The following is a 26,235-nucleotide window of genomic DNA, read 5'->3' as shown; positions in this document are numbered from 1 at the left end:
GACGTTACAAAAGCCACGCGTCCTGTCGACTCTTCAGCTGTTCTTGAGGTTGTGCGCCGGGCGCGGCGGGCGGTAGTGCACGATGATCTGCTGCAGGACGACGCAGTTGATGACGAGGAAGAGCAGCCCGGCCGCCCAGATGGAGAGGAACACGTTCCACCCCTCGAACTCGAGCAGATACGCGGGCAGTAGCCACAGGGCCTGCCCGGCAAGCCACGCAGCGAGTAACGCCAGCCCCCTCCGCCAGGGCAGCGCCAGCGAGGGCAGCACAGGGGGCAGCAGGCACAGGTACCACAGGAAGTACTGCGATGTGCACACCTTGTTGAAGGCCACGAAGGCGACCGTGACCACGAAGCAGCAGAAGGGGAGGTCGCCTGCGTAGCGGAGACTGGCGGCCGCCAGCACCGCCGCCTGCGGCGCGAACGCAGCCAGCCCCATGGCGCCCGCGCGGCCCGACTCGCCGGCCAGGTACAGCGCGTAGAAGTACGGGGAGAAGTTGTGGCGCGTGTCTCGCCGTGTCACGTGGTACAGGTACGTCTGCTCCACGAACTCCCAGCCGTAACTGCGGGTGCGGAGCAGAGGGCAGTGTCACAGCGGTGGCGCCAGGACACGCGCACTGGCAGGGCGCGCTCACGCAGCAGCAGCAGCACCATCCCCATTGCAGGGCGACAGAGATACTCGTCGCCCCGCAGGGGGTGACCCCGGTGGCTATGCCGCATTTGCCGGCCTGTGGGCGTAATACAATCGAGATCAACACCACCTTAGACCTGGCCAGGAGCTTCTGTGCTGAGCGAGGACAAAAAGACCGACAACAGTTTACACATCTACTCGCGATGGAGGCAAGTCATTGAGTTGTTACAGAAATAAATTAACAAAGTTGATTGTGACGCCGTTGGCAGGCGTGCGCAAATAACACAATCGTCAATTACACAATGTTAGAGGATAATATAAATAACAGCTCAAATTTCGGGGAATAGCCCTTTTTTCTAGCAGAGACCACGTCTCTTGGCTCCTCTGAGAGCCCAGATGGTGTTATCCATCGCCATGGGCCTCGAGTGCATGGATTAGCACCCTCTCAGCGCCCGCACACAGCTCACGCAAACGTACACGTAGAAGAAAAACGCGCTCATCGCCGCAAACACAGAAGCCGATGTCAGCACGAACGTCCAGACGTCCTTGCTCCGCAGCGCCGCCTCCACCGCCAGCACGGTGTTGCGCACGAGCCGCTTTCCCGGCCCCGGCGGCGGCGACTGCCGCCGCTCGCGCCGGCCCCGTGCGAACTCGGAGGCCGAGGCGAGGTTGAGCACGATGGGCAGCGTGTAGATGACGGGGTAGATTTTGGCGTGCGCCGCCACGCCGTGAAGGAGGCCCGCCGTGGCCACGTGGCCCCGGCGCAGGCTCCGCAGCGTGGCCAGCACGAGCAGCGCCAGCACGGACTCTGCGTTGCCGCGGCACGACACGGCGGCCGGAATGGGATTCAGCAGCCAGCAGGCGGCGGCGGCGGCCAGGCCCGACCGCGACACGCCGGCGGGCAGCATGCCGAGCGCCAGCCACCCCGCGGCCACGTCGCACGCGGCGAACAGGAGCTTGCCGAAGGACTCCGCCAGCAGCGCGTTGGGCAGCAGCAACCAGGCCAGCAGTGGCGTGTAGCGGTAGGTCTCCCGCCGGTACGGAGACTCGCCCTGCGGGGACACGAACGGCACCGGTGGGACGCGACGCCGCGACTCGGCGACGTGGCGAGGGAGCGGAAGGGAGAGGAGAGGGAGAGGAGAGGGAGAGGCGAGGGAGCGGAAGGGAGAGGAGACGGCTCCGGTTATTCACGGGGGCCGAGACGTTCCGGGATGCGGCGAAGTGAAAAAGCGCGCTCCACCCGATGGCACTTTCGGTGCTGTCTGCGCGTGCACGGATTTCATCGTTCCATCTCCTAGGTGGCCGTTCCTCTCGGCCACATTCCATTCTTTGGCTGCCACTGTTATTCTTCTTTGGCCATCGTCCATTCCTTCAAACAACTTGTCCTGCTCACTCACCTTTTTTCGTGCAATAAAGCGAAAGTAACACAACACAATTTCCCCTCCATCTCCTTGTTAGCACGAGTGCCGCCTCTGTCGCCGACCTCCCCACGATCCGATCCCTCGACCGAACACAACAGGGTTGCAGGGATGTGGGAGTGTCGTGCTGCCAGCTATGGCTGCAAGTTTGGTCGTACGTGCTTTGTTTATCGTTTATTATTAAATTTTTAATCACAGTTCCAATGATTACTGTTGTTACATTGTTTTTATAGCTTTATTTTGGTGATTCGAAAACATATGGTTAATCTAAATTGTCTTATGATTGTTATTGTTGACTTGCACAACATTGGGATTTTTGCACACAACGTTTTGATACGTTTTTGTGTTCATATTTGGTTTGTTGCGGTTGCACCCGACTTAAGAGCCGCATGGCTCACAGGGCTCTACCTAATAAATTAACTAATCCAGTAGTTTGGGTGACGCTCTTAATCTGTGTTCTCTAATCCACGTGTTTCTCTTCCCGTCTCCACGCATGCATCTGCCCGTGGTTCTTTGCGCACCTTTCCATCGACTTGGTGAACGACCCCGTTTCTGAGCGTGCCACGGCCGCGTCTCTCACCTGCGCCACGTAGCGCGCCGCGTCCGTGAAGACGCGGTAGTCGACGTCTGTGAACTTGACTCGGTGCGTGCGGTCCTGGTACTCTCCGTACAGCAGCAGTGCCACGCGCAGTACAACAGCGCCCAGTAGCACCCAGCCAGCACCGGCGGGGCGCCCGCACGCACGACCACCACGCATCGCCTCCTGCAGCGAGCACAGCCGCAGCACACCACATCCAGTATACTTCACGCCAAGCTATGGCTGAGGTAGCTAATAGTGGTGGTGCACCCTCATCCATCCAGTCGACCACCAGGGCGTATTTGCTGTGCCATGCTTGTGGTGGTATTGGCTACGAGTCGCGTGCAACCGACCCCACTCTGCCAGCGACCCGGGAAATATTGGGCGAGATTTTAATTGCTGGGCAGCGCGAGGCCTCAAGTTAAAGGACGAGTGATGATGACGGCACAGGCTCAGCGCACGGGGCCCGGTCACCCAGAGCAGGGACAGAGGCACCCAGAAGTCACAATTCTGCTGGCACCAACCTCGGGACAGCGGTCGGAGAAGGGGCGAGAAATCTGCGGCGTGTTTCCCTCAACACTCGGTGACGATGGTGGCGTCAGTGTTATTAATGGTGATGGTGGTGCGGTTGGTTGTGACGATGTCAATGCTCGTGGTGGTGTTGACTCTAATGCTATTAATGTCGGACGTGAGGGTGTCTTTAATACTTGTGATGAAGAAGCTGATGTTGACACTGATGTTGATATTTGTTGTGATGGTGTTAATTCTGGTGGTGATGTTGATTGTAACGTTAACTTTGCTGGTGATGATAGTAATAATGTTAGTTGTGTTGCTGGTGGTGTTGATGTTGAATGTGGTGGTGTTGATGTTGAATGTGGTGGTGTTGATGTTGAATGTGGTGGTGTTGATGTTGAATGTGGTGGTGTTGATGTTGAATGTGGTGGTGTTGATGTGGGGAGCGATGGTGACGAGGTGAATGGCAATGCCATCACGCCTGACCCCCACCTCGTCGCTTCCGCTCCACGTGTCTCGTATTTCCCACCGCACATCCGCACGGGGCGGCGCGTCCTGCCGTCTGATTGGCTGAGACCGTGGCCGGAAGCGTCCCCGTAACCAATCACACCAGCGCTCGCTCGGAGAGGCGCGCGCGCGGTTCAGCCAATAAGAGGCGGGGCTCATCAAAGCTGGGAAATGTGAATCGGGGTTCGGACTGAACCAAGTGACGCCCAAGTCTGGGGGGAGGGTCGTGGTGACCCTGACACTCGTGTTGGGCAACGCCGGGATAATTCGGCATTCATTACACGAATTACAAATATTACTAAAAGATAAAGAAATAATTGTAGGAACAGACATGCGAGCGGTCAGACAGCTGTTGACTGAGACGTCTGACCCGCCCTCCCCCCCCCGCGATTCGTGGACTCATCCACTTCCGGCAGGGAGTCCAGGGCGGAAGCGACTCGATGAATCGTGGGTACAGCTCGAGGCCTGCGTTTGAACTCGGGGGTTCCTCGTTAGACGCCTCTCTTCATCGTCACAACACTCAGTCTTCATTGTCACAGCACTCAGTCTACATCGTCACAACACTCAGTCTACATCATCACAACTCCCAATCCACATCGTCACAGCACTCAGTCTACATCGTCACAGCACTCAGTCTACATCGTCACAGCACTCAGTCTACATCATCACAACACTCAGTCTACATCATCACAGCACTCAGTCTACATCGTCACAGCACTCAGTCTACATCATCACAACACTCAGTCTACATCATCACAGCACTCAGTCTACATCATCACAGCACTCAGTCTACATCATCACAACACTCTGTCTACATCATCACAGCACTCAGTCTACATCATCACAGCACTCAGTCTACATCATCACAGCACTCAGTCTACATCATCACAGCACGCAGTCTACATCATCACAACACTCAGTCTACATCATCACAGCACTCAGTCTACATCGTCACAACACTCAGTCTACATCATCACAGCACTCAGTCTACATCGTCACAACACTCAGTCTACATCATCACAGCACTCAGTCTACATCATCACAGCACTCAGTCTACATCGTCACAGCACTCAGTCTACATCATCACAGCACTCAGTCTACATCATCACAGCACTCAGTCTACATCATCACAACACTCAGTCTACATCATCACAGCACTCAGTCTACATCATCACAACTCCCAATCCACATCGTCGCAGCACTCAGTCTACATCGTCACAGCAACATCACTATATAATCACACAATCATCAGCAACTTTCGATTGTCACTCCATCAATCACTTTCATCAGCATCCAATGTCATTCACTACTTCACCGATATTGACATCAACAACATCAACATTACAGCTTCTCTAGATCATCTTTACCTAATTAATACCATTACTACATCACCCACATTGACAGTATCATCAATACTATTTACATAATACATACGACTGTGACTACATCTCTAACATCATTACCATTATAAATGCAATAATCGCCACCATCACTTCAGCAATACAATTACCCTAACATCGCCAAGCTGTCACTTCGACGTTAAACAAGAAGGAGGTCATTAATAACGTATCTTACTCCAGCAGCAATTCTCTCAAGCTACCCGCTGTCTGCAGATCACCACATGGCTGACTCAGGAGGTGAGGTCTCACGGAAGCAGCGTGCGCATGGTTACCAGCTTATCAACATCGTTACCATCATCGTCAATATAAACATAATCACCATGATGATGAGAATAATGGTTGTGATGATGGTTGTAGTGATTATGATGGTTGTGATAGTCATGGTAGTTTTTATCATTTGCAACATCACTACCAGAGGCATCACTTTCAACAGCATCACCGTCAACACTGTCATCGCCATCATTTTACCTATTCATCGCCATCATTAAATATTGTTTTACCATCACGATCATCATCATCTTGGATGCTCATCTTGTTAAACGATTAAACGTTGATCATCACTACCACCGTTAAGACAACCACTACCATCATCACTATCGTCATCATCACTCCACAATCATCACAACCACGTCTACACTCATTACAACCACTACCATTATACACAACCTCTCATCGTCATCACAACCACCACTATCACCACGACAACTACCGCCGTCATCACGTGTCACTTGTCAACCCTCTGCCCTTGAACGCAGAGCGAAGCGGAGATGCGAGCTCTGACGGGACCAGCTGCTCCTCGGGGATCAGCAGCCAGGAGAAGGATCTGGCCAAGAAGGCGCTCGACGCCTTCGAGGTAGAGCAGATTCCCACATCGGAAGCGTCACTGCGCGGTCACGAGTCGTCGTACACCACCAGCTGCTCGGTGGTGCAGTGTCTGTCGAAGGCTCGCGTCCTGCTGCTCTTCGAAGTCAAATCCACTCGGTGTGTGCAGTGTTACAGTCGTGACTGACCAAGGTCGCCGGGTGACCCAGAAGTTAGACCGCCGAGCTGGTACCGCTGGGATGCTGGGTTCGGATCCAGGGTTTAGCTGTACGTGATTCAACCTGGTCCTCGTGTGCATTGAGTTGATGGTCTCAGCACAGTTAATCGTGACTGCACGCAAAAACAATCTACATTTTAAAAATCCCCAATACTCTTGGCCAAATTCTAGCTCTGATCATAAAACAATGTTTACAGTCATGCGGTGGACACGACTCTGATTTGTAGCACGAGTGGAAAATGGCGCGCCCTACTATGTGGACCAGAGGCTACTCGAAGGGAACTTGTGGGGAGCTCTGTGATATCATCCACCATAGTGGGCTGTTCCCTAACATGAAGGGTTTGCAGTGCTCTGCGACAAATCCGAATTGATTGTATTTCTCTCATGAGATAACTCCAGTAGCACAAAATTACAGGGAAGTAACATCACCAACATCGTTATCCTTATTGGCTGGGTGTTCACGTCGCGTTTTGTCTACATGGTGTTGGTTGGGGTTCGAGATCTACGTCGGATCGAGCCGTGGCTTGTGTCTTCCTGGGGCAGGTTGGGCAGTACGACAGCTGCCTGGCCCAGCTCTCCTCGCTCGGCGAGCTGCGGCGAGACGATCACAAAGTGCAGCTGAACCGCTCCGTGGCCGAGTTCTACCGCAGTGGCCAGACAGCCACCGACGACCTCCGCCACAGCCTTGCGCAGGTTCGCATGCAGGTGAGGGCCCACCGCAACCCGGGACGTTGGTCATGCATGCGGCACCGTCCACGTGTTCGAAAGGAACAAACTCGGGGTCTAACCTCAAGCATTGACTCTGAGCTTGACAGACAGCATCGCCATGGAACTGCTGTGCCTCTTGTTTTAGTTCCCAGGTTGTTCACACGCTTCCACTGCTGTTGGCTTGTGCAGCCAACCTCCAGTTCCTAATCAGGGACACTCACAGATATTATAATTATTTTACTGATTAACTGGGAAAGCCTCAATGAGTCTCAGGAGTGTCCTAAGTTTTTACAGTAAGGAGCGATGATTGTTTGTTTCCCGATTAAGACATTTTCTCGAAGATTTTTCTAATTAAAAAAATGTGGACCATGACGCACCTCCAATTAGCATTATTGGTTACCTACGGTGCAAAAGAAGTTCAACATACATACGTAATACAATGGCATACTCTAATTGTAAGGACATCACATGATCTTTAATATCCACTGTGAAGATGACCGTGCATACTTATGGTTAATACACTCGCAGTATTAAGGAGGCCTGCTGAATTCTAACCGCAAACCTCATAAGCAAGCTTCTAACGCAGTATGTCTGAGCCATGTTATCAATGGGCTATAGCGACCCACTGTGAACTCTGAAAATGCACCCGAGGCATTGAAGCAATCCACTCTCTATAAACATAATCCATTTTTGGCTAAAGCTGGAGGTAGAGTTTTAACCTTCTTCTTGGTTCTTTCGGTAAAGTCACGTAGAAGGGAAGTAATAAAATAATAAAAATAAAACATAATAAAATCAAATAATTCTCACGACGTTTCGGCTACAACGCAAGCAGCCGTCTTCAGGTGAAGAATGAGACACTGCCAAGCTAGGAGCTTATATATAAGCTGAGTTGGAGGTGGAAGAAGAAGAGAGCCTTAACAAAAGAATGTGCATATCAAGAGGAATTTAGCATATTCATGGGAAATGCGTAGGAGGTGGGCGGGGGGGTTTCAAAGTCATATTATGCCCATAGAGTTTTAAGTTGTGAGTATCCAGCTGTACACAAGAGAGATCAGGGATATGGACATGCTTGTAACGTGCTATCATAGATGCTGTGATGCTGCATAACCCGTACTTCCGAGTTTACGGTGCGGCTGATCCCAAGCGTCACTGCGCCCCGGCGTGCGAAAAGTGAAACGTGAGGCCGAGGCGTGCTCACTCCCACGCCCAATGTGCCACTCGCCAGGTTCACTCGACAGCGGAAGAGATGGATGGGCTGGAGGACGTAGAGAATGGCACGCTGCTCTATAACCAGGCCGTGCTGCTCTGCCATTTCAAGCAGTACCACCAGGCCATTGGCGTCGTGGAGCGCCTCTACCAGTTCATTGAGCCATTCGGTGAGCCCTCACCCAGGCCTCGAACCATTCGCAACCTTCACAGGACAATTTTCCTGGAAATCTCTCAACCCACCGCACTTCACGACATTTCTGTGACACCAAGACAAGGCTTCTCTCATTGTACATCGCTCTGAGAAATAGTAACAATCCCAGGTGATAGCCGCTTCAGCTGTAGGCAGTTGCACCGTGACTCATGTCTCATGTTGTGGCTTAGGAATGTGGTCTCACTCATACAATGTGGTCTCACTCATACAATGTCACTTTCCCACCAAAAGTGGCATCACCTGGCATTGGGTGACGCCACTATCTTTAGCTCAAGTTATTTTTTTGTATAAAAACAAATTGGAAATTTTTGGAAAACCACACATTGGAAAACCAGAACATTCCAAAAAGATCTGAAATTGTCCTTAAAACTCCAAAATGTCTCAGTTTAAGTTTATTTTGTTTCATGAGGAAATAACGCAAAACCAGAATGAGTTTCATCTCCAATATATTCTAATTCAAAGAAATAATTTGTGTTCACGATAGTGACGAGGGACCAGGGGCATTAGTCTGCCAGTAGGGGGAAATTATTACTGCTTTGTGTAATCCAAATTGCTTAATATGCGGGTCATTTTCGAATGTGGCCACATTTTATTTTGAAGCACACAATGGCCTAAGCTTTGGAATAACAGGGGATCTTTAACGGGCACTGTGAGTCAGACAGAGCATAGTAGTATCAAGGTTATTACACCCACAGTATTCACCAGGGCAGCCGCTGAATTCGAACCGTGAACCTCCGCAACAAGCGGTGAACGCGCTAGCCCTGGGCCTCGTCGCCATCCTAAATCTAAAACTCACAATTCTAATTGACGAATACATTCCCACTTATTTCTCTGGGTAGAAAAACTATTTGGCCCCCTCCAAATGTCATTGCTGTGTGCGCTACTGTGTGTGTGTGCGTGTTTACACGTGCGGGGCGTGCAGAGGAGCGATTTGCGCGTGCGGTGAGCTTTCTGCTCATGGACCTTTACCTCGTGACGCACCAGGCAGAGAAGGCGCTGCCTCTGCTCGCCGTACTTGAGAAGCTCAGCTCGCAGGGCAGTGGCGCCAATGCCAACGGCAAGGCCGTGGAGGTACGGCACAGCGTCCCTCTCACCGCACCGACACAACGATGATGATGATGATGCCCGCCATGTTGCTGCGGCAGTCTACGTCCGTATGCTGATGCTCGATTGGAATGTGTGCTGGCGGTAGGTCGCCAAGGATGCTGGGAGCCATAAACCCGACACCTCGTCCAATGAACAAACTCGGTCAAAAATACATCAGGTAGAGTTTGCTTCCGTCAAGGCTCATGGACATGGACATGGGTGCCTCTCAATATTTGTAAATGCCATGCTCATTTCACCAAGGCCACCCGCCCTATATTTCTGAAAGAATGTCTGAGTCCTTTACTGGCCGACCATTGACATTGTTGAGATTTATTTATTTACACTTGAAAAAAAACTGCCATCCAGCCGAAATAGAGATCATGACAATCTTAGGGTTTTTTTTTATTTACTCTGGGATGTTATCGTTAATAAATACCGTTTTAATGCAAGTTGAAAGCTTGACTGACATATGTACATGTTCACTGTAATAATGCTGTTGAGATACTGATTACATGTTTGCATCTTACGTCTAACTCATCCATCTCATCGCGCTGCCACTGCTGTTTTGTGCGTGTGATCTCCAGTACAAAGTGAGGGCCTATCTCCAAATGAGGTCCCTGAAAGCCTGCAAGAGGGAGATAAAGTCTGTGATGAACACGTCTGGCAACGTGAGTCAACGTGTCAAATGTTTTGCACGCAGGTTATTGCAAGCTCTCGTAATTCAAGCGTGGTCTGGAGTATTTTCTCTCTTGAGCTTTTGGCACATGCTCCTGTGAGCATCACACGCTATGGGGGGGGGGTAGCGCGACTCCTCAAGATGCCTACAGTAGTGTGTGGTGAAAGCTTGTGAGAAGAAATGCTCAACATGCAGCCGAACTCCGAAAGCAACACATGACCTGTTTTGCTGGTATTTATTTGTTTCCATAATCAGAGAAAAAACACTGAACGTTTTTTTTCTTCTCCCAGTCGATCCCTTCGCTCTTCCTGAAGAGCAACTTTGAGTACCTGAGGGGGAACTACCGCAAAGCTGTGAAACTTCTGAATAGCGCCAACATCACAGAGCACCCGGGTTTCATCAAGACGGGTGAGATGCTGGTTCATACTGCGGGTGCATTCACCATGAAACGCGTGCCGTCTGCTTCACAGCGAACATTCCTGTGATGTCATTCAAAAATAGTCGATCAAATTTTCCAAATTAGAAAATTACCCGCACAGTTGAGATTACACGTAACATCGCACCCTCACTTTTGCAGATGAGGCTATCCAATTTGTGTTAGTTCCCACATTGCTAAACAAAATACACTTAAACTTGAAACTGAAACTACTACAGACTATATCTGTGAAATGTAGCACCTTCATGATAGCCATGCACGATAAAAATGGTGGAAATACCGAACGTACTCTTTGGCTCTCTCGGTAAAGTCACGTAGATAGAAAATGTATAGACCACGACGTTTCGATCGCAACACAAGCGACCGTCGTCAGGTGACACAAACACAGCAGGAGAACTGCTGACGCTGTTGCTTGTTGCTTGTGTTGCGATCGAAACGTCGCGATCTATACATTTTTTATTTACGTGACTTTACCGAGAGAACCAAAGAGTATGGATTCCTGCTGTCACGAAAGCTTCAAATCAAGATTAATACCGAACATACTAATGATTTGATTTGGTATCATGTGACTTGGCGTGGTGTGGCATTTGCTGCTGTGAGGTGCGGGTTGATATGATGTGGTGTGACTCCACGTGCTCTTTATGCGTTGTCCAGGAGAGTGCGTTCGCTGCATGTTCTGGAATAACCTGGGCTGCATCCACCACGCCATGGGCAAGCACCACATGGCCATGTTCTACTTCAAGCGAGCGCTGCAGGAAAATGACAACACCTGTGCCCAGCTACTCAAGCAAGGTGCTCACTTGGGATGCCCCTCGGCCAGTTTGTGTGTGCGTGGTGTGTGATGTTGTGTTGCGTACCACGTGTTGTGTAGTCTTGTGTGTGCGTGGTGTGTGATGTGTGTTGTGTACCATGTGGTGTGTCGTCTTGTGTGTGTGTGATGCGTGATGTTGTGTGTTGTGTACCATGTGGTGTGTCGTCTTGTGGGTGTGTGATGTATGAGGCTGTGTTGCGTACCACGTGGTGTGTAGTCTTGTGTGTGCGTGGTGTTTGATGTTGTGTGTTGCATACCACGTGTTGTGTAGTCTTGTGTGTGCGTGATGCGTGAGGCTGTGTGTTGCATACCACGTGTTGTGTAGTCTTGTCCGTGCGTGATGTTGTGTGTTGCGTACCACGTGGTGTGTAGTCTTGTGTGTGCGTGATGCGTGAGGCTGTGTGTTGCGTACCACGTGGTGTGTACTCTTGTGTGTGCGTGATGTTGTGTGTTGCGTACCACGTGGTGTGTAGTCTTGTGCGTGCGTGATGTTGAGTGTTGCGTACCATGTGTTGTGTAGTCTTGTGCGTGCGTAGTGTGAGGCATGTTAGGTGCATGTTGTGTAGGCTTGTGTGTGTGGTGTGTCAGGTGTTTTGCGTACGTTTTGTGTAGGTTCGTTTGCAGATTGAATGTATGTGTATTGGTTAAGTATCGTATACAAGTTGTGTTTTGTGTTGTGTCTGTGCTGTCGATACAGTGGGCCCCTCAGGCAAGCGGCTCTCCGGGCCGCCCCTCTGCACCCTGATGGCCGACCGACGCTACGAGCTGCTCTACAACTGCGGCATCCTCCTGCTGCAGACAGGGCGGCCACTGGCGGCCTTCGACTGCCTGGTGGAGGCGGTGACGGCACACCACAGTAACCCGCGCCTCTGGTTGCGTCTGGCCGAGTGCTGCATCGCCGTGGGCAAGCGGGTGGGTGCCCCCGCTCGCGACACCTCGGGACGCGTGTCTCACCTGTTCCAGTTGCTTGCTGTGCGACTTTGCTCATCGGTCTGTGACTGTGTACGTGTGCTCATGTGCTTGTGCGTGTGTGAGGATGTGCATCTTTTTTTTAATGCCATTAATTATTAAGCAACGGCCCTAAATGTCAAGTGGCCAGCAGCAAACATCACAAGTGAAGTTGTAATAGATAAAGAGTTAGCGAGATTGTTAAATTGAGAAAAGTTATAAGGGCTTGGGAAAAGAGATGACAGTGTGTGGAAAAAAGGCAGAAAGAGCAGTGTTGTGACGTGCAGCGTGGTGGTTGAAAGCGGTGTGGATGAGATGAAACCGTGTGTAGGCTGGGTCTTCAACATGGGTGGAGGAATCGATGATTAAAGTTTAATGGAAACACGAAGCATGGTAATAGCGATAGAAGAGAGATAATGAGGCGACTACCAGTGAGCGAGTGACGACTGAATCTGTGAGTGCTCACTCATCAATCAACTTGACTGCTTTACCTTGAATTCAATTAGAGCACATTGTTTAAATACAAGTTTTGTTTGACATGGTATCGCCAGCAAAGCGAGTGGAGTCCCTTCACTTATGCTTTGTTTCAATGCTAACACAAGCAGTGCCATGCTTTGGTTGACATCCTTAGGTATTCATACTCTGGCCCTGTGTGGGAGCCTCGAGTGAGTGATTACAATGTTGGGTGGCTGTGGTGTTTCTGTCCATACAGAATTCAGAGCAGGAAGCCAAGAGTCTGCAGAACAAGAAGGGCATCGTGCATTCCATGATGGGGCAGGGCTGCCACCGAAAGATTATCCTCGTGTCTCATTCCACACAGAACTCTGTGTGCAGGTGGGACCTGCAAACATGCGGACAGTCATTCCACACTCGCATTTTCAGGGCCCCTGATCGCCATGGCTGATGAGGTGCATAAGATCGGATTGGGTGAAGTGCTTTTGGAAAGCTGTAATTTCTAAAGAAAAGCTATGCGCCAATGTGCCTCAAGAGCACGTCATAGTTAGTGCCTGCCACCTGCTCCATACAACTTGGGCTTCAGTAGCGGTCGTTTACGAAAAGGAGGAGAAGATCCTGGAGAGTGACAGAAAGAGGAAGACATGGATTGGAGAACACGCGCAGATTACTATTCAAACTATGACGAAGACTAAAAGAGATGGCTGATGGTCAAGAATAACTACAGTGGCAGCCAAGAAATTAAATGCGTTTGAGAGGACGTCCACCGAATAAATGGAGCAATGAAATCATCACGTGGGCAGGTGCTGTATGGATTATTACATCGCAGAATAGTGAGAGATGGTGGTGGCTTGGGGAGGCCTTCAGCAGTGGATTGACCTTGGCTGCTGATGATGATTACCCTGCATGGCAGGAAATACGTTTCCAGAGGGAGCTGCTGGAATCCAATTGTGCACGTCACTCTTCGGCTGTGAGGTCTTGTGCCCGAGTATGATGAATCGAGGTTCGTCAGCTTTGCATTTACGTTTCAATTGTCAAGTTTATTAAGTTTATCGAGGTGAGACCTCAAGAGGCCAGGATGAGTCTTCTTTGCAAGTTTGACCTGGGTCACCGAAATGACAAAAGCAGTAATATAAAAATAAGTACAACACTGTCAAGCAAATAGAAATCACATTCATTTCAAATGAATTCAGCGTGATTGATGCACTCATTTGTCAACATGAGAATAGATGTCAAGTGCAAGTCATCGAAGAGATAGTCTCCTCTTCAGAAGATACGGGTGGGGATGCGGTGTGACGAATGTTTGTGCTGTGCGCGCGTGGCAGCCCCGATGGGCAGTCGGCGGCGATCCCCGTGGCCAGCGTGGAGTTTGCAGGAATCTGTCTCCGGAATGCGCTGCTGCTGCTGCTGCCCGACGAGCACCGCGAGGGGAGGGGAACGCTGGCGGGGGATCTCGGGGGGTTGGGAGCCCCCGAAGGAGGAGGCAGCGACAGCAGTGAAGGGGCAAGGTACCTGCTATAGACGCTTTCTACTCACACCTCAAACGGGTTCCCTGGCTTATCATTCTCTTTTTCTGCAACCAAATATTCGCTCTTTCACTGCAACGCTTTATGCGGTGCCCATGAAAGAGAGCCCAACACACGTCGACTGCAGGAAAAGTTTGGTCACGAGATCTGGTCGCATCACAGTTACGGCGGTGGGACAGTGCACGTGTAGGAGATTCGAACTTGTGGTAGACCACTCGGAGACCGGAGTTCTACGGCTGCTAACTTTGATTCACCTATCGTAGCTTTCACTCTCCACCCAGTGCAGAACAGCAGTAGTCGATGGTGAAGAAACTCTGCTGCTGCTTCTGCCGCTGCCGCCGAAGTTGATAGAGAGGAGTCGATGCTTAAACGGAACACCCAAGTTGAGGCTCCTCCTCTTGTAGTTGGTAAATCCCCTTGACCAGTTAATAGAGCCTATCCATATCTATGGGACCTTTTTGCCAGTATCAAAAATGATGAAAAATTTGAATAAAGCTTCTAATGCTTACAGTACTATCACCTCAATCTGTAGCAGGAGCTCCTAGCGGAGTTGACACTGCCGAAACATCTTATCCTTTATTTCTGTTTACCCACCTTTCAATTTAGAGTATCTCATTCCTATCCAATTACTTCCTCCCAAGTCTCAAGTCTCACGGGTGCTAGCTTTCATATGGCTGTAGTATCTATGTAACCCATAGTACTCAACTTAATCTATAGTATCTATGTAACCCATAGTACTCAACTTAATCTATAGTATCTATGTAACCCATAGTACTCAACTTAATCTATAGTATCTATGTAACCCATAGTACTCAACTTAATCTATAGTATCTATGTAACCCATAGTACTCAACTTAATCTATAGTATCTATGTAACCCATAGTACTCAACTTAATCTATAGTATCTATGTAACCCATAGTACTCAACTTAATCTATAGTATCTATGTAACCCATAGTACTCAACTTAATCTATAGTATCTATGTAACCCATAGTACTCAACTTAATCTATAGTATCTATCTAACCCATAGTACTCAACTTAATCTATAGTATCTATGTAACCCATAGTACTCAACTTAATCTATAGTATCTATCTAACCCATAGTACTCAACTTAATCTATAGTATCTATGTAACCCATAGTACTCAACTTAATCTATAGTATCTATCTAACCCATAGTACTCAACTTAATCTATAGTATCTATGTAACCCATAGTACTCAACTTAATCTATAGTATCTATCTAACCCATAGTACTCAACTTAATCTATAGTATCTATGTAACCCATAGTACTCAACTTAATCTATAGTATCTATCTAACCCATAGTACTCAACTTAATCTATAGTATCTATGTAACCCATAGTACTCAACTTAATCTATAGTATCTATCTAACCCATAGTACTCAACTTAATCTATAGTATCTATGTAACCCATAGTACTCAACTTAATCTATAGTATCTATGTAACCCATAGTACTCAACTTAATCTATAGTATCTATCTAACCCATAGTACTCAACTTAATCTATAGTATTTATCTAACCCATAGTACTCAACTTAATCTATAGTATCTATCTAACCCATAGTACTCAACTTAATCTAGAAATAGGAATGGAATTCAGCCTCCGAGGCTGCTCATTGAACATCATCACGATGCCTTCACTCGCTCGACTGAGATGGTAGCAGCTCGCCCTGCTGCTGCTGCTGCTGACAGTGAAGAAACTGCTGCTGCTGCTGCCGCCCCTACCACTGTTGCTGATTTTAATAGAGAACTAAACTCCCAGGTTCCTCCTTTTTATGTTTGTTGAACTTCTTTCACACCTTATGTAGCCAACACACACATGATCTCGCACTCTGGAGGCAAGGGTTGGTGGAATGCACAAATCTTGTGGAGCTGCCTTCCCGTGGGCGTCAGTGTCCTTCTCTGGCTCGCCTCGAGACGGCAGGAGAGCACACGTGGGCTACTCCACCTGTCCCATCTGTACGAGATCGTAGTTCCCCCTTACACTTGTTGACTGTATCCAGGTCTTCACGTTTACTCCCACATGTAAATACTCATTAAATGCTCGATAAAATATTAGTATATAGAGGACTGCAGAACTTGGGCAATTGTTGGTACCAGCTCATTGCGTGGCTGCTCTCCTATATGTCTATTGTGCCTCCACGAGAGTGGGCATTACAGCTCTCTCTCTGGATTGGTCAATCCCCTTAGCCAATCACAAGAAGCCACCGCTTCTCAGTCACTCTTTACGTACCCTGTCCAGTCATAACTTGCTCTGAAACTGGAATGCCCACCCCGTGGATGCAAGCTTTGTTCTATTGTGAATACAGTACTCTGTTCAAGCTCCCTGCGCGGCGACTTCTGTGCCGTTCTAGTAAGAGCCACGAGGTGGAGCTCTCGCGCTCTGCACCCCCGTCGTCTCCGCTCAAGAGGCAAGAAGTCGAGAATTTAAGGTACGACTTTTGCCAGGGGCTGGTGGTCATGCTGCACGCCAGTAATCCAGCATTGCGGAGGCAAGGGTTGATGGATCACACAAATTTGGAAAACTACCAACAGTTTAAATTTCGATTTAAAGCTTTCGTGACTGCAGGGATTCATCTTCTTGGTTCTTTCGGTAAAGTCACGTAGAAGGGAAGTAATAAAATAATAAAAATAAAACATAATAAAACAATTCTCACGACGTTTCGGCCACAACGCAAGCAGCCGTCCTCAGGTGAAAACCAGGTCCGTCGAGGCGACAGAGTCTGAATGAAACAGCACACGAGCTTGGAGCATATATATAAGCTGGGCGCATTGACAAAGGAATTTGCATATCAAAAGGAATTTAGCATATTTATGGGAAATGCAGGAATGTGATTAGTACTGCATATGCATGTGCATTATGCAGGATTAACAGCATCAAAGGGAGCTGCAGTTACTGCTGCTGCAGCAGTTGCTGCTGCTGCTGCAGTTTCTGCTGCTGCTGCAGTTGCTGCTGCTGCTGCACTTGCTGCTGCTGCTGCACTTGCTGCTGCTGCTGCACTTGCTGCTGCTGCTGCACTTGCTGCTGCTGCTGCAGTTGCTGCCTTATCCATTTTAATATAACACTATGTATTATTCTACCCACCCTAATGTGTATCATACTGCTATATGTTTACTGTACAATTACGACACCATACATTACTCTGCACACTGCACCATGCCAGTGAGTGGAACGTGGTCTGAAAGTCACCGTAAACGTGAACACAATCAGTTAAGATCCGAAATGGTTTATTACGTCCTTCCAATGATTGCTAAGCCAGAATCCATCTTCTCGGTTGAAATTGTCTCTGTGTTTGTATATGTGGATCACTGTTACAATTCAGTGGGCTCACATGACATTGACTTCTCCAAGACAGAGGTTCTCTGCAAGCCATCTGGCTATCATGAGAGATTCGTTCATGAGGCGATCCACATATACAAACACAGAGACAATTTCAACCGAGAAGATGGATTCTGGCTTAGCAATCATTGGAAGGACGTAATAAACCATTTCGGATCTTAACTGATTGTGTTCACGTTTACGGTGACTTTCAGACCACGTTCCACTCACTGGCATGGTGCAGTGTGCAGAGTAATGTATGGTGTCGTAATTGTACAGTAAACATATAGCAGTATGATACACATTAGGGTGGGTAGAATAATACATAGTGTTATATTAAAATGGATAAGGCAGCAACTGCAGCAGCAGCAGCAAGTGCAGCAGCAGCAGCAAGTGCAGCAGCAGCAGCAAGTGCAGCAGCAGCAGCAACTGCAGCAGCAGCAGCAACTGCAGCAGCAGCAGAAACTGCAGAAGCAGCAGCAACTGCTGCAGCAGCAGTAACTGCAGCTCCCTTTGATGCTGTTAATCCTGCATAATGCACATGCATATGCAGTACTAATCACATTCCTGCATTTCCCATAAATATGCTAAATTCCTTTTGATATGCAAATTCCTTTGTCAATGCGCCCAGCTTATATATATGCTCCAAGCTCGTGTGCTGTTTCATTCAGACTCTGTCGCCTCGACGGACCTGGTTTTCACCTGAGGACGGCTGCTTGCGTTGTGGCCGAAACGTCGTGAGAATTGTTTTATTATGTTTTATTTTTATTATTTTATTACTTCCCTTCTACGTGACTTTACCGAAAGAACCAAGAAGAACTACCAACAGGCTGGGCTTGCGAGGTCGCCACCTTCTGGCTTGCCAGGGTATGGGAGTGTAGCAAGTGGATTTAGTTAATCCGTGTTTCAACTGTGCGGGGATTGGGCGGTACCCCCTCACATGAATGGGATCTCTTCGGGCACTCCAGTTACCTCCCTTAACTATAAACAGTCATTAATTTACTCCTTTGCTCATCAGTACACACGTGTGTTCATGTACTCGTGTGCTTGTATACGTTTGTATACTTGTTTGCTCATGTGTTCTCATGTTGACTTGTGCATACGCACGTGTGTTCTTGTGTACTCTTGTACCCATGTGTATCGTTGCACGATATTGTGCACTTGTGTGTGCCCGTGCATGCTTATGTGCGCTTGTGCATCCTTGTGCGTACCCTTGCCCATGTTGCCGGCAGATGCTCGGTGCTGGCTTGCAGCGCGTACGTGGCCCTGGCGCTGGGAGACAATCTCATCGCCCTCAAGCATGCGCAGAAGTTGCTGCAGCAGCCCAAGCTCTCGGGCTCACTCAAGTGAGTCGCTCTCCACCGCCCGTAGCCTCTCTCCCTCCGTCCGATCCGAGTTGGTCTCATTGTTACCATAACATTGCATGACCATTCGAGATGACGGTGCACCGATTACCATGGCTGGCAAAGTACGGTGCGAAAGAAGTTCAATATAGATACGTATGTATGATTAAAAACCATTTCAGTGTCCCGAAAGTAAAACCCAAAATAGGCGCGCTTTCCCACCGACACCGATCTCCGTACACACGGAGACTTGCCGCCAGTTTCAGGCCATTTACATCTCTGATTAAAACTCATGCGCACAGAATTTGCAACTCTCACAGCTAGAGTGCATTGCGATACATTAAGTAAACTTATGTATTAATAACCTGTGTGACTGGGTGCATGTTTTGTTGTATAAATGCGAACTCTATAGGTTATAGATTTAGAATGTATGCAGGTCATTATTTGTTTCTATTTACGTGCCAGTTGACAGCCTGGGCAGTTGCAAACGAAACGTTCCATCTCGGGATTATCCAGGTGAAATATTTTAATAAAATAAGAAAACAAAAGAAAAACAAAAACCCAGTGGCACTGAGCTTGGGTTGATGGCTCCAGCAAGAGCTGTGATAAACTCAAAACAACTGTGACGAGAAGCAAGCATGAAGCATTTCATCAAGGTGGCTTCACACCTATCTGTGTCTAACATTGAGGTTTGTATGGCTGAGCAACACGGTCATTGCAATGGGGTATATTGTCCACGTGAGGCCGCTGCACCGATAAAGAGACAGCAGGGGTTGGGCTTACTCAACATTTGTGTTTGTGCTGGTCGTACCAGCTCGCTTCTCTTTCGTTTGCTTTTATTTTTCTTCTTCTGTCTTCAGGAAGATTGAGAGGGCATATCCTTGTGGCAGGGCAGGGCCTTGTGCCCGACAGATAGGCACGTGGTCTGCCTCTGTTGTCTCGGTGCAGGCCGCTACGTGTCCTCCTGCCCTGGTACGAGACCAGGGGCAAGTGAGGTTGGGGTGACGGCGATGCGGCTTTCCGGAGTTAAGCTTTACAGCAGTTGTTGTCGTCGCAGGTTCCTCGGCCACCTGTATGCAGCCGAAGCCCTCATTTCGCTGGACAGAATTTCAGACGCCATCGCGCACCTCAACCCTGAGAACGTGACGGACGTGTCTCTGGGCATCCCCACCACAGAACTCGAGCAAGGTGCATGCGTGGCCGCGTGCTTGTGTCTTTGTTTTTATTGGGAGCTGATTCTTGTTAACACGAGCCTCTGCTGGCACTTACATTACCCTAATTATTCTTATTCCATCCTCAGGTGGCGACAAGGGAGAGAATGAACCTATGGAAAACAGTAAGTTTATTGAACGCGTGTGTCACGTCTGTCATTCCCATGGAATGCACCGTTGCAGTTTCAGTTTTTTGGCAGCTGTGTATATTCGTTTTCTCGTCCGTGTCCCCCATCTCAGATGGAAAGCTGGCCCCCTTGTGCTACCCCAGCTCTGTGAGTGCCGCCCGCGCTACCATGCTCTTCAACCTGGGCAGTGCGTACTGTCTGCGCAGCGAGTATGACAAGGCGCGCCGCTGCCTGCAGCAGGTCGGTCCTGCCGTGGTGCCATGAGCGGCACTGCCAACTGTCTAGTCACATGACTGCGGCCGCCCTTATGACCAGCACTGCCAATAAACTCACGCCATCCTCTCATCCAACACTAACATTATATTCTTCCCGACACTACCACCAGCACTACTGACAACAACAGCTGCCATTCGTCAATAAGTGGTGCCGACATCACGACATCGCTTTTGCCCAGGCCAGTTGCACTTTCAGGGCAAGTGAAGTGTCAAAGGCTCGCTGGCAGGAGGTCACGGGACAGACCCAGGTGTTATGGGTTAACTGGGTTGACAAATGCACCATCTGTGCTCCCTTCTGCCGACTTTGTAGCATTTTAACTGCCTGGTGCGCCGCTCCGCTCGTTGATGTCGGCGTCGATCTTCCGCCTTCTTGTGGGGTTTGGCAGGTGCCGGTACCCCTGAGGCCTCTGGCACAAGCTTCTTTTCATCTCTCTTTTGGGTTTTTTTGCTAATTTAGTTGAAGGTGGAAGGGTTACCATCTCTTGTGTACCTGTCCATAGCCCCAGTTGGCCACTTTGTTGGCTGCGAGCACTTTTCGGGTAAAGAGCCAATTAGCATCAGCCTGTCCTCCATGGCATTGCTCACAACACACGACAGTGTGACAGTCTGACAACCATCAAGGGGGTGGGGGTTGTTTTGCCAGACCCATTATTAATAATACAAGATGACTATTCACTACCATTATTGCTAGCAGTACACGATCACCATAACTACAACCAATACTGATATTGTACCGATACCATAACGACCAACACAACCACTACACTAGCATCACTATCAACACGACCACTAAAATACCAGTAGTACTACAGTAAATTGCTACTATCTTTACAACCAAGAATATTAAAACTAGCACCATCAACACCCCACCGTTCTCCCTGTGGCTTGCTGCTGAGCATGCTCCATAATGGGCTGTGAGCTGGTGGAATGTGTCGAATTGCTTTGGAACGTGGTGTGCTGTGTTGCATTAAATTGTGTTGTGCTTTGTGTTGAATTATGTTTTTCCAGGTTGAATTGTGTTGCATTCTATTGAATTGTGTTGTGTTACGTTTTGCTGCGTTGAATTACGTTGTTGTGCTGTCTTACGTTTTGCTGCGTTGCGTTGATTGCGCCGTGTTGCGTTGTGCTGAATTGCGTTGTGCTGCGCAGGCGACATTGCTCATTCCGCCCAGGGAGGTGCCACCCGAAGCCATCCTCCTCGCCGTCTACCTGGAGCTGCAGAATGGTAACGCGAGGCGGTTTGGCGGCGTTGGCGGCGCTCGGCCTCCGTCACTGCCTCTGAACACCTTTTTAGCGCTCAAGACGATTCGATTCACGGAATTTGCAGCACGTATTACAAACAATGCTCATCATGCAGATCCGTACTTTGGCTGCATATCCCAGCTGTGCAGTATTCATTTTAAACTCTGGTAAAGAAAATAAAATACTTTAAAGCGATCTTCAGGCATGCTCTATTAAAGTGACTAAAGTGACAGTGATGTGAGTAGAGCACTCTAGCGGCACTCCAGAAAGTCACTCGAACGTATTTTTTTTTCATAAACAAAATTTCAAACTCACGTCATACAGCCCGGGATACACGGCCTGTGTAACGCGGCTATACAATAGGAATAGCTTGTAGTTTTCAAATCATGCCGGATATCTGGCAAATGATATCAAAAGACACCAATGAAGATAATTGTGGTCTGTTATATGAAACGAGGGAAAAATTCATGCACATGTGTGGATTTTCTCTCGCTTTCTGAGACACGGCGCATAGTGTGGTGTCGTAGGAAGTTGTCACACGACATAATGTCATCCGGAGAGAGATGGGCACTTGACGTGTGACGTCATCGCCTTAGTTGGCAAAGCGTATCCTCTGAGCTCTGTTTTTTATCGCCATGTTCTGGGAAACCCTTGGATCAATTTTGTCAGTTCTACTAAATGTTGATTAGATTGGATCGTCCTTACGTGCGAGTTATGCGTTCCTGTTACAGACGGACAGGGTTTGACACATGAATGCTTTCAACAGTCTTAATTGGATGGCGCGAATGATCAAACTCCGTGTGTGGCTGTGTGCGCAGGTAACCCACAGATGGCCCTACAGATCATCAAGAGGAACCAGCTGGTGCCCCCGGCAAAGGTGGAGGCCCGCAAAAAACCACAGCCAGTTTCAGGGCCTCCGGGGGCACCAGGAACTCCAGCATCCACATTCCCTCCAACCCAGCGCAAATGAGACTGCCACCATGCTGCACACCATCACTGTGGCACCCTGCAGAGCGTGGGTGTGTGCCCCGTGAAGCGCAAAGGAGGCACGGGGGGGGGGGGGGGGCTGGGGTTTTGCGGACGAGAGCCAAGTCCAGCGATGCTGCGTGGGGATCTGTGGGGTGGGAGGCCATGCCTCCTATGCACCGGACTTTGTGGCTCGTGGCACCGTCGCCGGAGGCCAACAGCAGTGGTTAATCACTCTGCATGGGATTGAAGGGCAACGTTCACATGAATCTTTTATTTATTTATTAAATGAGGTCTCATGCATTCACTGCCTCCTCAAGCAACTTGGTGTCATGAAAAACCCGGGCAGTTTAGGGTCATCATTTCAGCCTGCCTGGACGACTCATGGCTCCTGTTAAGCGAATTAATTAACTTCAGCACATTCAGCACGATGGCCACACGACGAGTGATCCTCAAAAAACCCAGGTGGAGCAGAATGGTTGCCGAGTGTGTGTCAATAAAATCGCTCTGTGGGGCACCGACAACAGATTTCGAGTGTGGTCTCCACTGTTGTGATTACTGGTAGAGCAGAGTGCGTTCGCATGACCAGGATTCGCTGCACACCTCACCTGGTGACCCTGTGCGGCCTGTTGTACAACCAAGTGGTCACGGTTCACCTATATCGGCGTGTCTTCCTGTGGTGATGGTGGTCGTGCGTGAAGAGCGGAAAGCGGACAAAGGGATAGATGAGAGCTTGTGTGGGTCCTTGGAGTGCGGTGACAGGTCTGTGCGTTGGGGGGGTGGGTCGGTCACGTAAGTAACGCAGTGGCTCCCAACCTGTGATCCACAGACTGGGAAGTGGTCTGCGGAGCTGCTGCAGATACGATCTATTTCATTAAACCACGTTTTTACTGCATGGTGGTCCGTGAAAAATGTATGAGGGTTGAGCGTGGTCTGCGGGTCCATAAAATGTTTGGAACCGCTGGTTTAGAGGGTGGGATCCTGTAGTTGGAGGAAGGGGAATGTGTGCAAGAGGATGGCTTGAGAGAACGCGAGATCCGTCCGTGCTGAAGTCGGTGGGACTGGGCCCCGCCTTGTCGGTCACAGGGCTGGCACAGCGCCAGAGATGCCCCGCTCCGATGCGTGCTTTAATGCGGTGGATTTAGCAGCAGCTGCTGCAGATAAGGTCATTGAGGTCACAGATCGCGAGGCGGCATCAGGTTCGTGGTGGCTCTGCGCGTGTGGCTCTGCGTGTGGTGGCTCTGCGCGTGGTGGCTCTGCGCGTGTGGCTCGGCGTGTGGCTCTGCGTGTGGTGGCTCTGCGTGTGGTGGCTCTGCGCGTGTGGCTCTGCGCGTGTGGCTCTGCGTGTGGTGGCTCTGCGCGTGTGGCTCTGCGCGTGTGGCTCTGCGTGTGGTGGCTCTGCGCGTGTGGCTCGGCGTGTGGATCTGCGTGTGGTGGCTCTGCGTGTGTGGCTCGGCGTGTGGTGGCTCTGCGTGTGGTGGCTCTGCGCGTGTGGCTCGGCGTGTGGCTCTGCGTGTGGTGGCTCTGCATGTGTGGCTCGGCGTGTGGTGGCTCGGCGCGTGGTGGCTCTGCGCGTGTGGCTCTGCGTGTGGTGGCTCTGCGTGTGGTGGCTCTGCGCGTGTGGCTCTGCGCGTGTGGCTCTGCGTGTGGTGGCTCTGCGCGTGTGGCTCGGCGTGTGGATCTGCGTGTGGTGGCTCTGCGTGTGTGGCTCGGCGTGTGGTGGCTCTGCGTGTGGTGGCTCTGCGCGTGTGGTGGCTCTGCATGTGTGGCTCGGCGTGTGGTGGCTCGGCGCGTGGTGGCTCTGCGCGTGTGGCTCTGCGTGTGGTGGCTCGGCGCGTGGTGGCTCTGCATGTGTGGCTCTGCGTGTGGTGGCTCTGCGCGTGTGGCTCGGCGTGTGGTGGCTCTGCGTGTGGTGGCTCGGCGGCACGAGCGCATCGCGTCCGAGCCTCACGGACACGGGGGGGCCTGGCCCGGCTCCCCCAATCGCCGAGACGAAGTTGTGGTTCAATGCGGAGCGAGCCTCGGACAACAGAATGATCCGTGATGAGAGGGGTGTTGGTAGCGGCCGGAGGTTGTGAGACGGGTTTGTGGAGGTGTGAGCAGGATCGCTACCTGTCCAAGAATTGGCATCTGTGGGGGACAAGAATGGATTTGTTTCGTGATCTGGTACCGGTGTTGAGTTGAACTTTATTTCGTATACAGCACAATTTGATAGACCTAGGCCTGGGGTTGGCAGCCTGTGACGTTATCATGGAACACCGTCTCGTCGTCACATGCATCGCAGCTCTTGAAATGTAGTTTTTACCGAATTAAAAAAAAAGTCTCCTTTTATTTTGATTGCCCATCCCTGACCTAGGCTGATGGGAGAAATCTGTCTGGGTTGGTCTACAGTGGAAAGCTGGCTACCCAAGGTGTGAGAGGGGTGTGCACGTGGGTGGATGTTGTGGGGATGAGTGGAGGCGCGAAGTTGTGCAGTGTTTGTCGATGCGGCGTGCGGGAGCGTGGACGTCTTTGAGGGGAGAGGGGCGAGAGGTGCGAGAGGACAGTGGAGTGGGGAGGTGTGCGGGGAGACACCACGTGGTCTCCCCGCACTACCTGAGACCTCTATCACCTGTGCCCGCTGTGTCTCCTCTGAATCCGACACTCTTTGTGTTCCCCGTTTCCGTCCCCACGTCTGTCTCCGCTGTCCCGTTGATTCATGCGGCCAGCTCCTTGTCCACCACCTGCCACTCAATGTCATCTGTCTCCCCGTGTCTCTGTATCTCGCCCTGTGTTGGTATCTCCATATTCTCGTATATCTCCCTGTGTCTCCCTGTCTCTTTCCCGTCTCCCCTCGTCTCTTCCCGTCTCCTCATATCTCTCCCCCTGTCTCCCCCCGTGTCTCTCTCCCTGTCTCCCCGTGTCTCCCTGTCCCTCCGTGTCTCTGTCCCTCTGTCTCTGTCCCCCCGTGCCTCTGTCCCTCTGTCTCTGTCCCCCCGTGTCTCCGTGTCTCTATCCCCCCGTGTCTCCCCGTGCCCCCCCCTTGTCTCTATCCCCCTGTGTCTCTGTCCCCCCGTGTCTCTGTCCCTCTGTCTCTGTCCCCCCGTGTCTCTGTCCCTCTGTCTCTGTCCCCCCGTGTCCCTATCCCCCCGTGTCTCCCCGTGTCCCCCCTTGTCTCTATCCCCCCGTGTCTCTGTCCCCCCGTGTCTCCCCGTGTCTCTGTCCCCCCGTGTCTCCCCGTGTCGCTGTCCCCCCGTGTCTCCCCGTGTCGCTGTCCCCCCGTGTCTCCCCGTGTCTCTGTCCCCCCGTGTCCCCCCTTGTCTCTATCCTCCCGTGTCTCTGTCCCCCCGTGTCTCTGTCCCCCCGTGTCCCCCCGTGTCTCTGTCCCCCCGTGTCTCTGTCCCCCCATGTCCCCCCTTGTCTCTATCCCCCCTTGTCTCTGTCCCCCCGTGTCTCTGTCCCCCTGTGTCCCCCCATGTCCCCCCTTGTCTCTATCCCCCCGTGTCTCTGTCCCCCCGTGTCTCTGTCCCCCTGTGTCCCCCCGTGTCTCCCCGTGTCTCTGTCCCCCCGTGTCCCCCCGTGTCTCTGTCCCTCTGTCTCTG

The 26,235-nt window shown here is 50.5% G+C and overlaps 2 protein-coding genes across 5 annotated transcripts; one reads left to right on the top strand and one right to left on the bottom strand.

Moving 5' to 3' along the window:
- Window positions 1-33: 33 nt before the first annotated feature.
- Window positions 34-3,725, bottom strand: PIGM (phosphatidylinositol glycan anchor biosynthesis class M). 2 transcript variants are annotated; one of them, XM_061565863.1, is made up of 4 exons: window positions 3,631-3,725; window positions 2,629-2,811; window positions 1,108-1,682; window positions 34-562 (listed from the first exon to the last, which is right to left on the bottom strand). In XM_061565863.1, the coding sequence occupies exons 2-4, from the start codon at window positions 2,803-2,805 to the stop codon at window positions 34-36; spliced, it is 1,281 nt and encodes a 426-aa protein (XP_061421847.1). In that variant the 5' UTR covers window positions 2,806-2,811; window positions 3,631-3,725. The 2 variants fall into 2 exon arrangements, with proteins under 2 accessions (XP_061421847.1, XP_061421846.1); XM_061565862.1 differs by lacking the exon at window positions 3,631-3,725 and adding an exon at window positions 3,150-3,624.
- Window positions 2,850-23,182, top strand: CNOT10 (CCR4-NOT transcription complex subunit 10). 3 transcript variants are annotated; one of them, XM_061565860.1, is made up of 21 exons: window positions 2,850-2,873; window positions 4,062-4,092; window positions 5,226-5,282; window positions 5,801-5,898; window positions 6,628-6,777; window positions 8,018-8,168; window positions 9,135-9,283; window positions 9,405-9,476; window positions 9,883-9,966; window positions 10,265-10,382; window positions 11,065-11,202; window positions 11,919-12,133; window positions 12,882-13,003; window positions 13,948-14,130; window positions 16,525-16,602; window positions 18,722-18,835; window positions 19,890-20,020; window positions 20,133-20,168; window positions 20,284-20,411; window positions 21,596-21,671; window positions 22,507-23,182. In XM_061565860.1, exons 1-21 carry the CDS (start codon window positions 2,865-2,867, stop codon window positions 22,656-22,658), a joined length of 2,292 nt encoding a protein of 763 aa, XP_061421844.1. In that variant the 5' UTR covers window positions 2,850-2,864; the 3' UTR covers window positions 22,659-23,182. The 3 variants fall into 3 exon arrangements, with proteins under 3 accessions (XP_061421844.1, XP_061421843.1, XP_061421845.1); XM_061565859.1 differs by having other exon boundaries at window positions 6,628-6,789; XM_061565861.1 differs by lacking the exon at window positions 9,405-9,476 and having other exon boundaries at window positions 6,628-6,789.
- Window positions 23,183-26,235: the final 3,053 nt, after the last annotated feature.

The sequence above is a fragment of the Lethenteron reissneri genome, chromosome 35 (assembly GCF_015708825.2).
Source record: "Lethenteron reissneri isolate LAM-NWPU_2019-01 chromosome 35, ASM1570882v1, whole genome shotgun sequence".
NCBI lineage: Eukaryota > Metazoa > Chordata > Hyperoartia > Petromyzontiformes > Petromyzontidae > Lethenteron > Lethenteron reissneri.
This window is presented reverse-complemented; position numbering and strand designations above follow the sequence as displayed.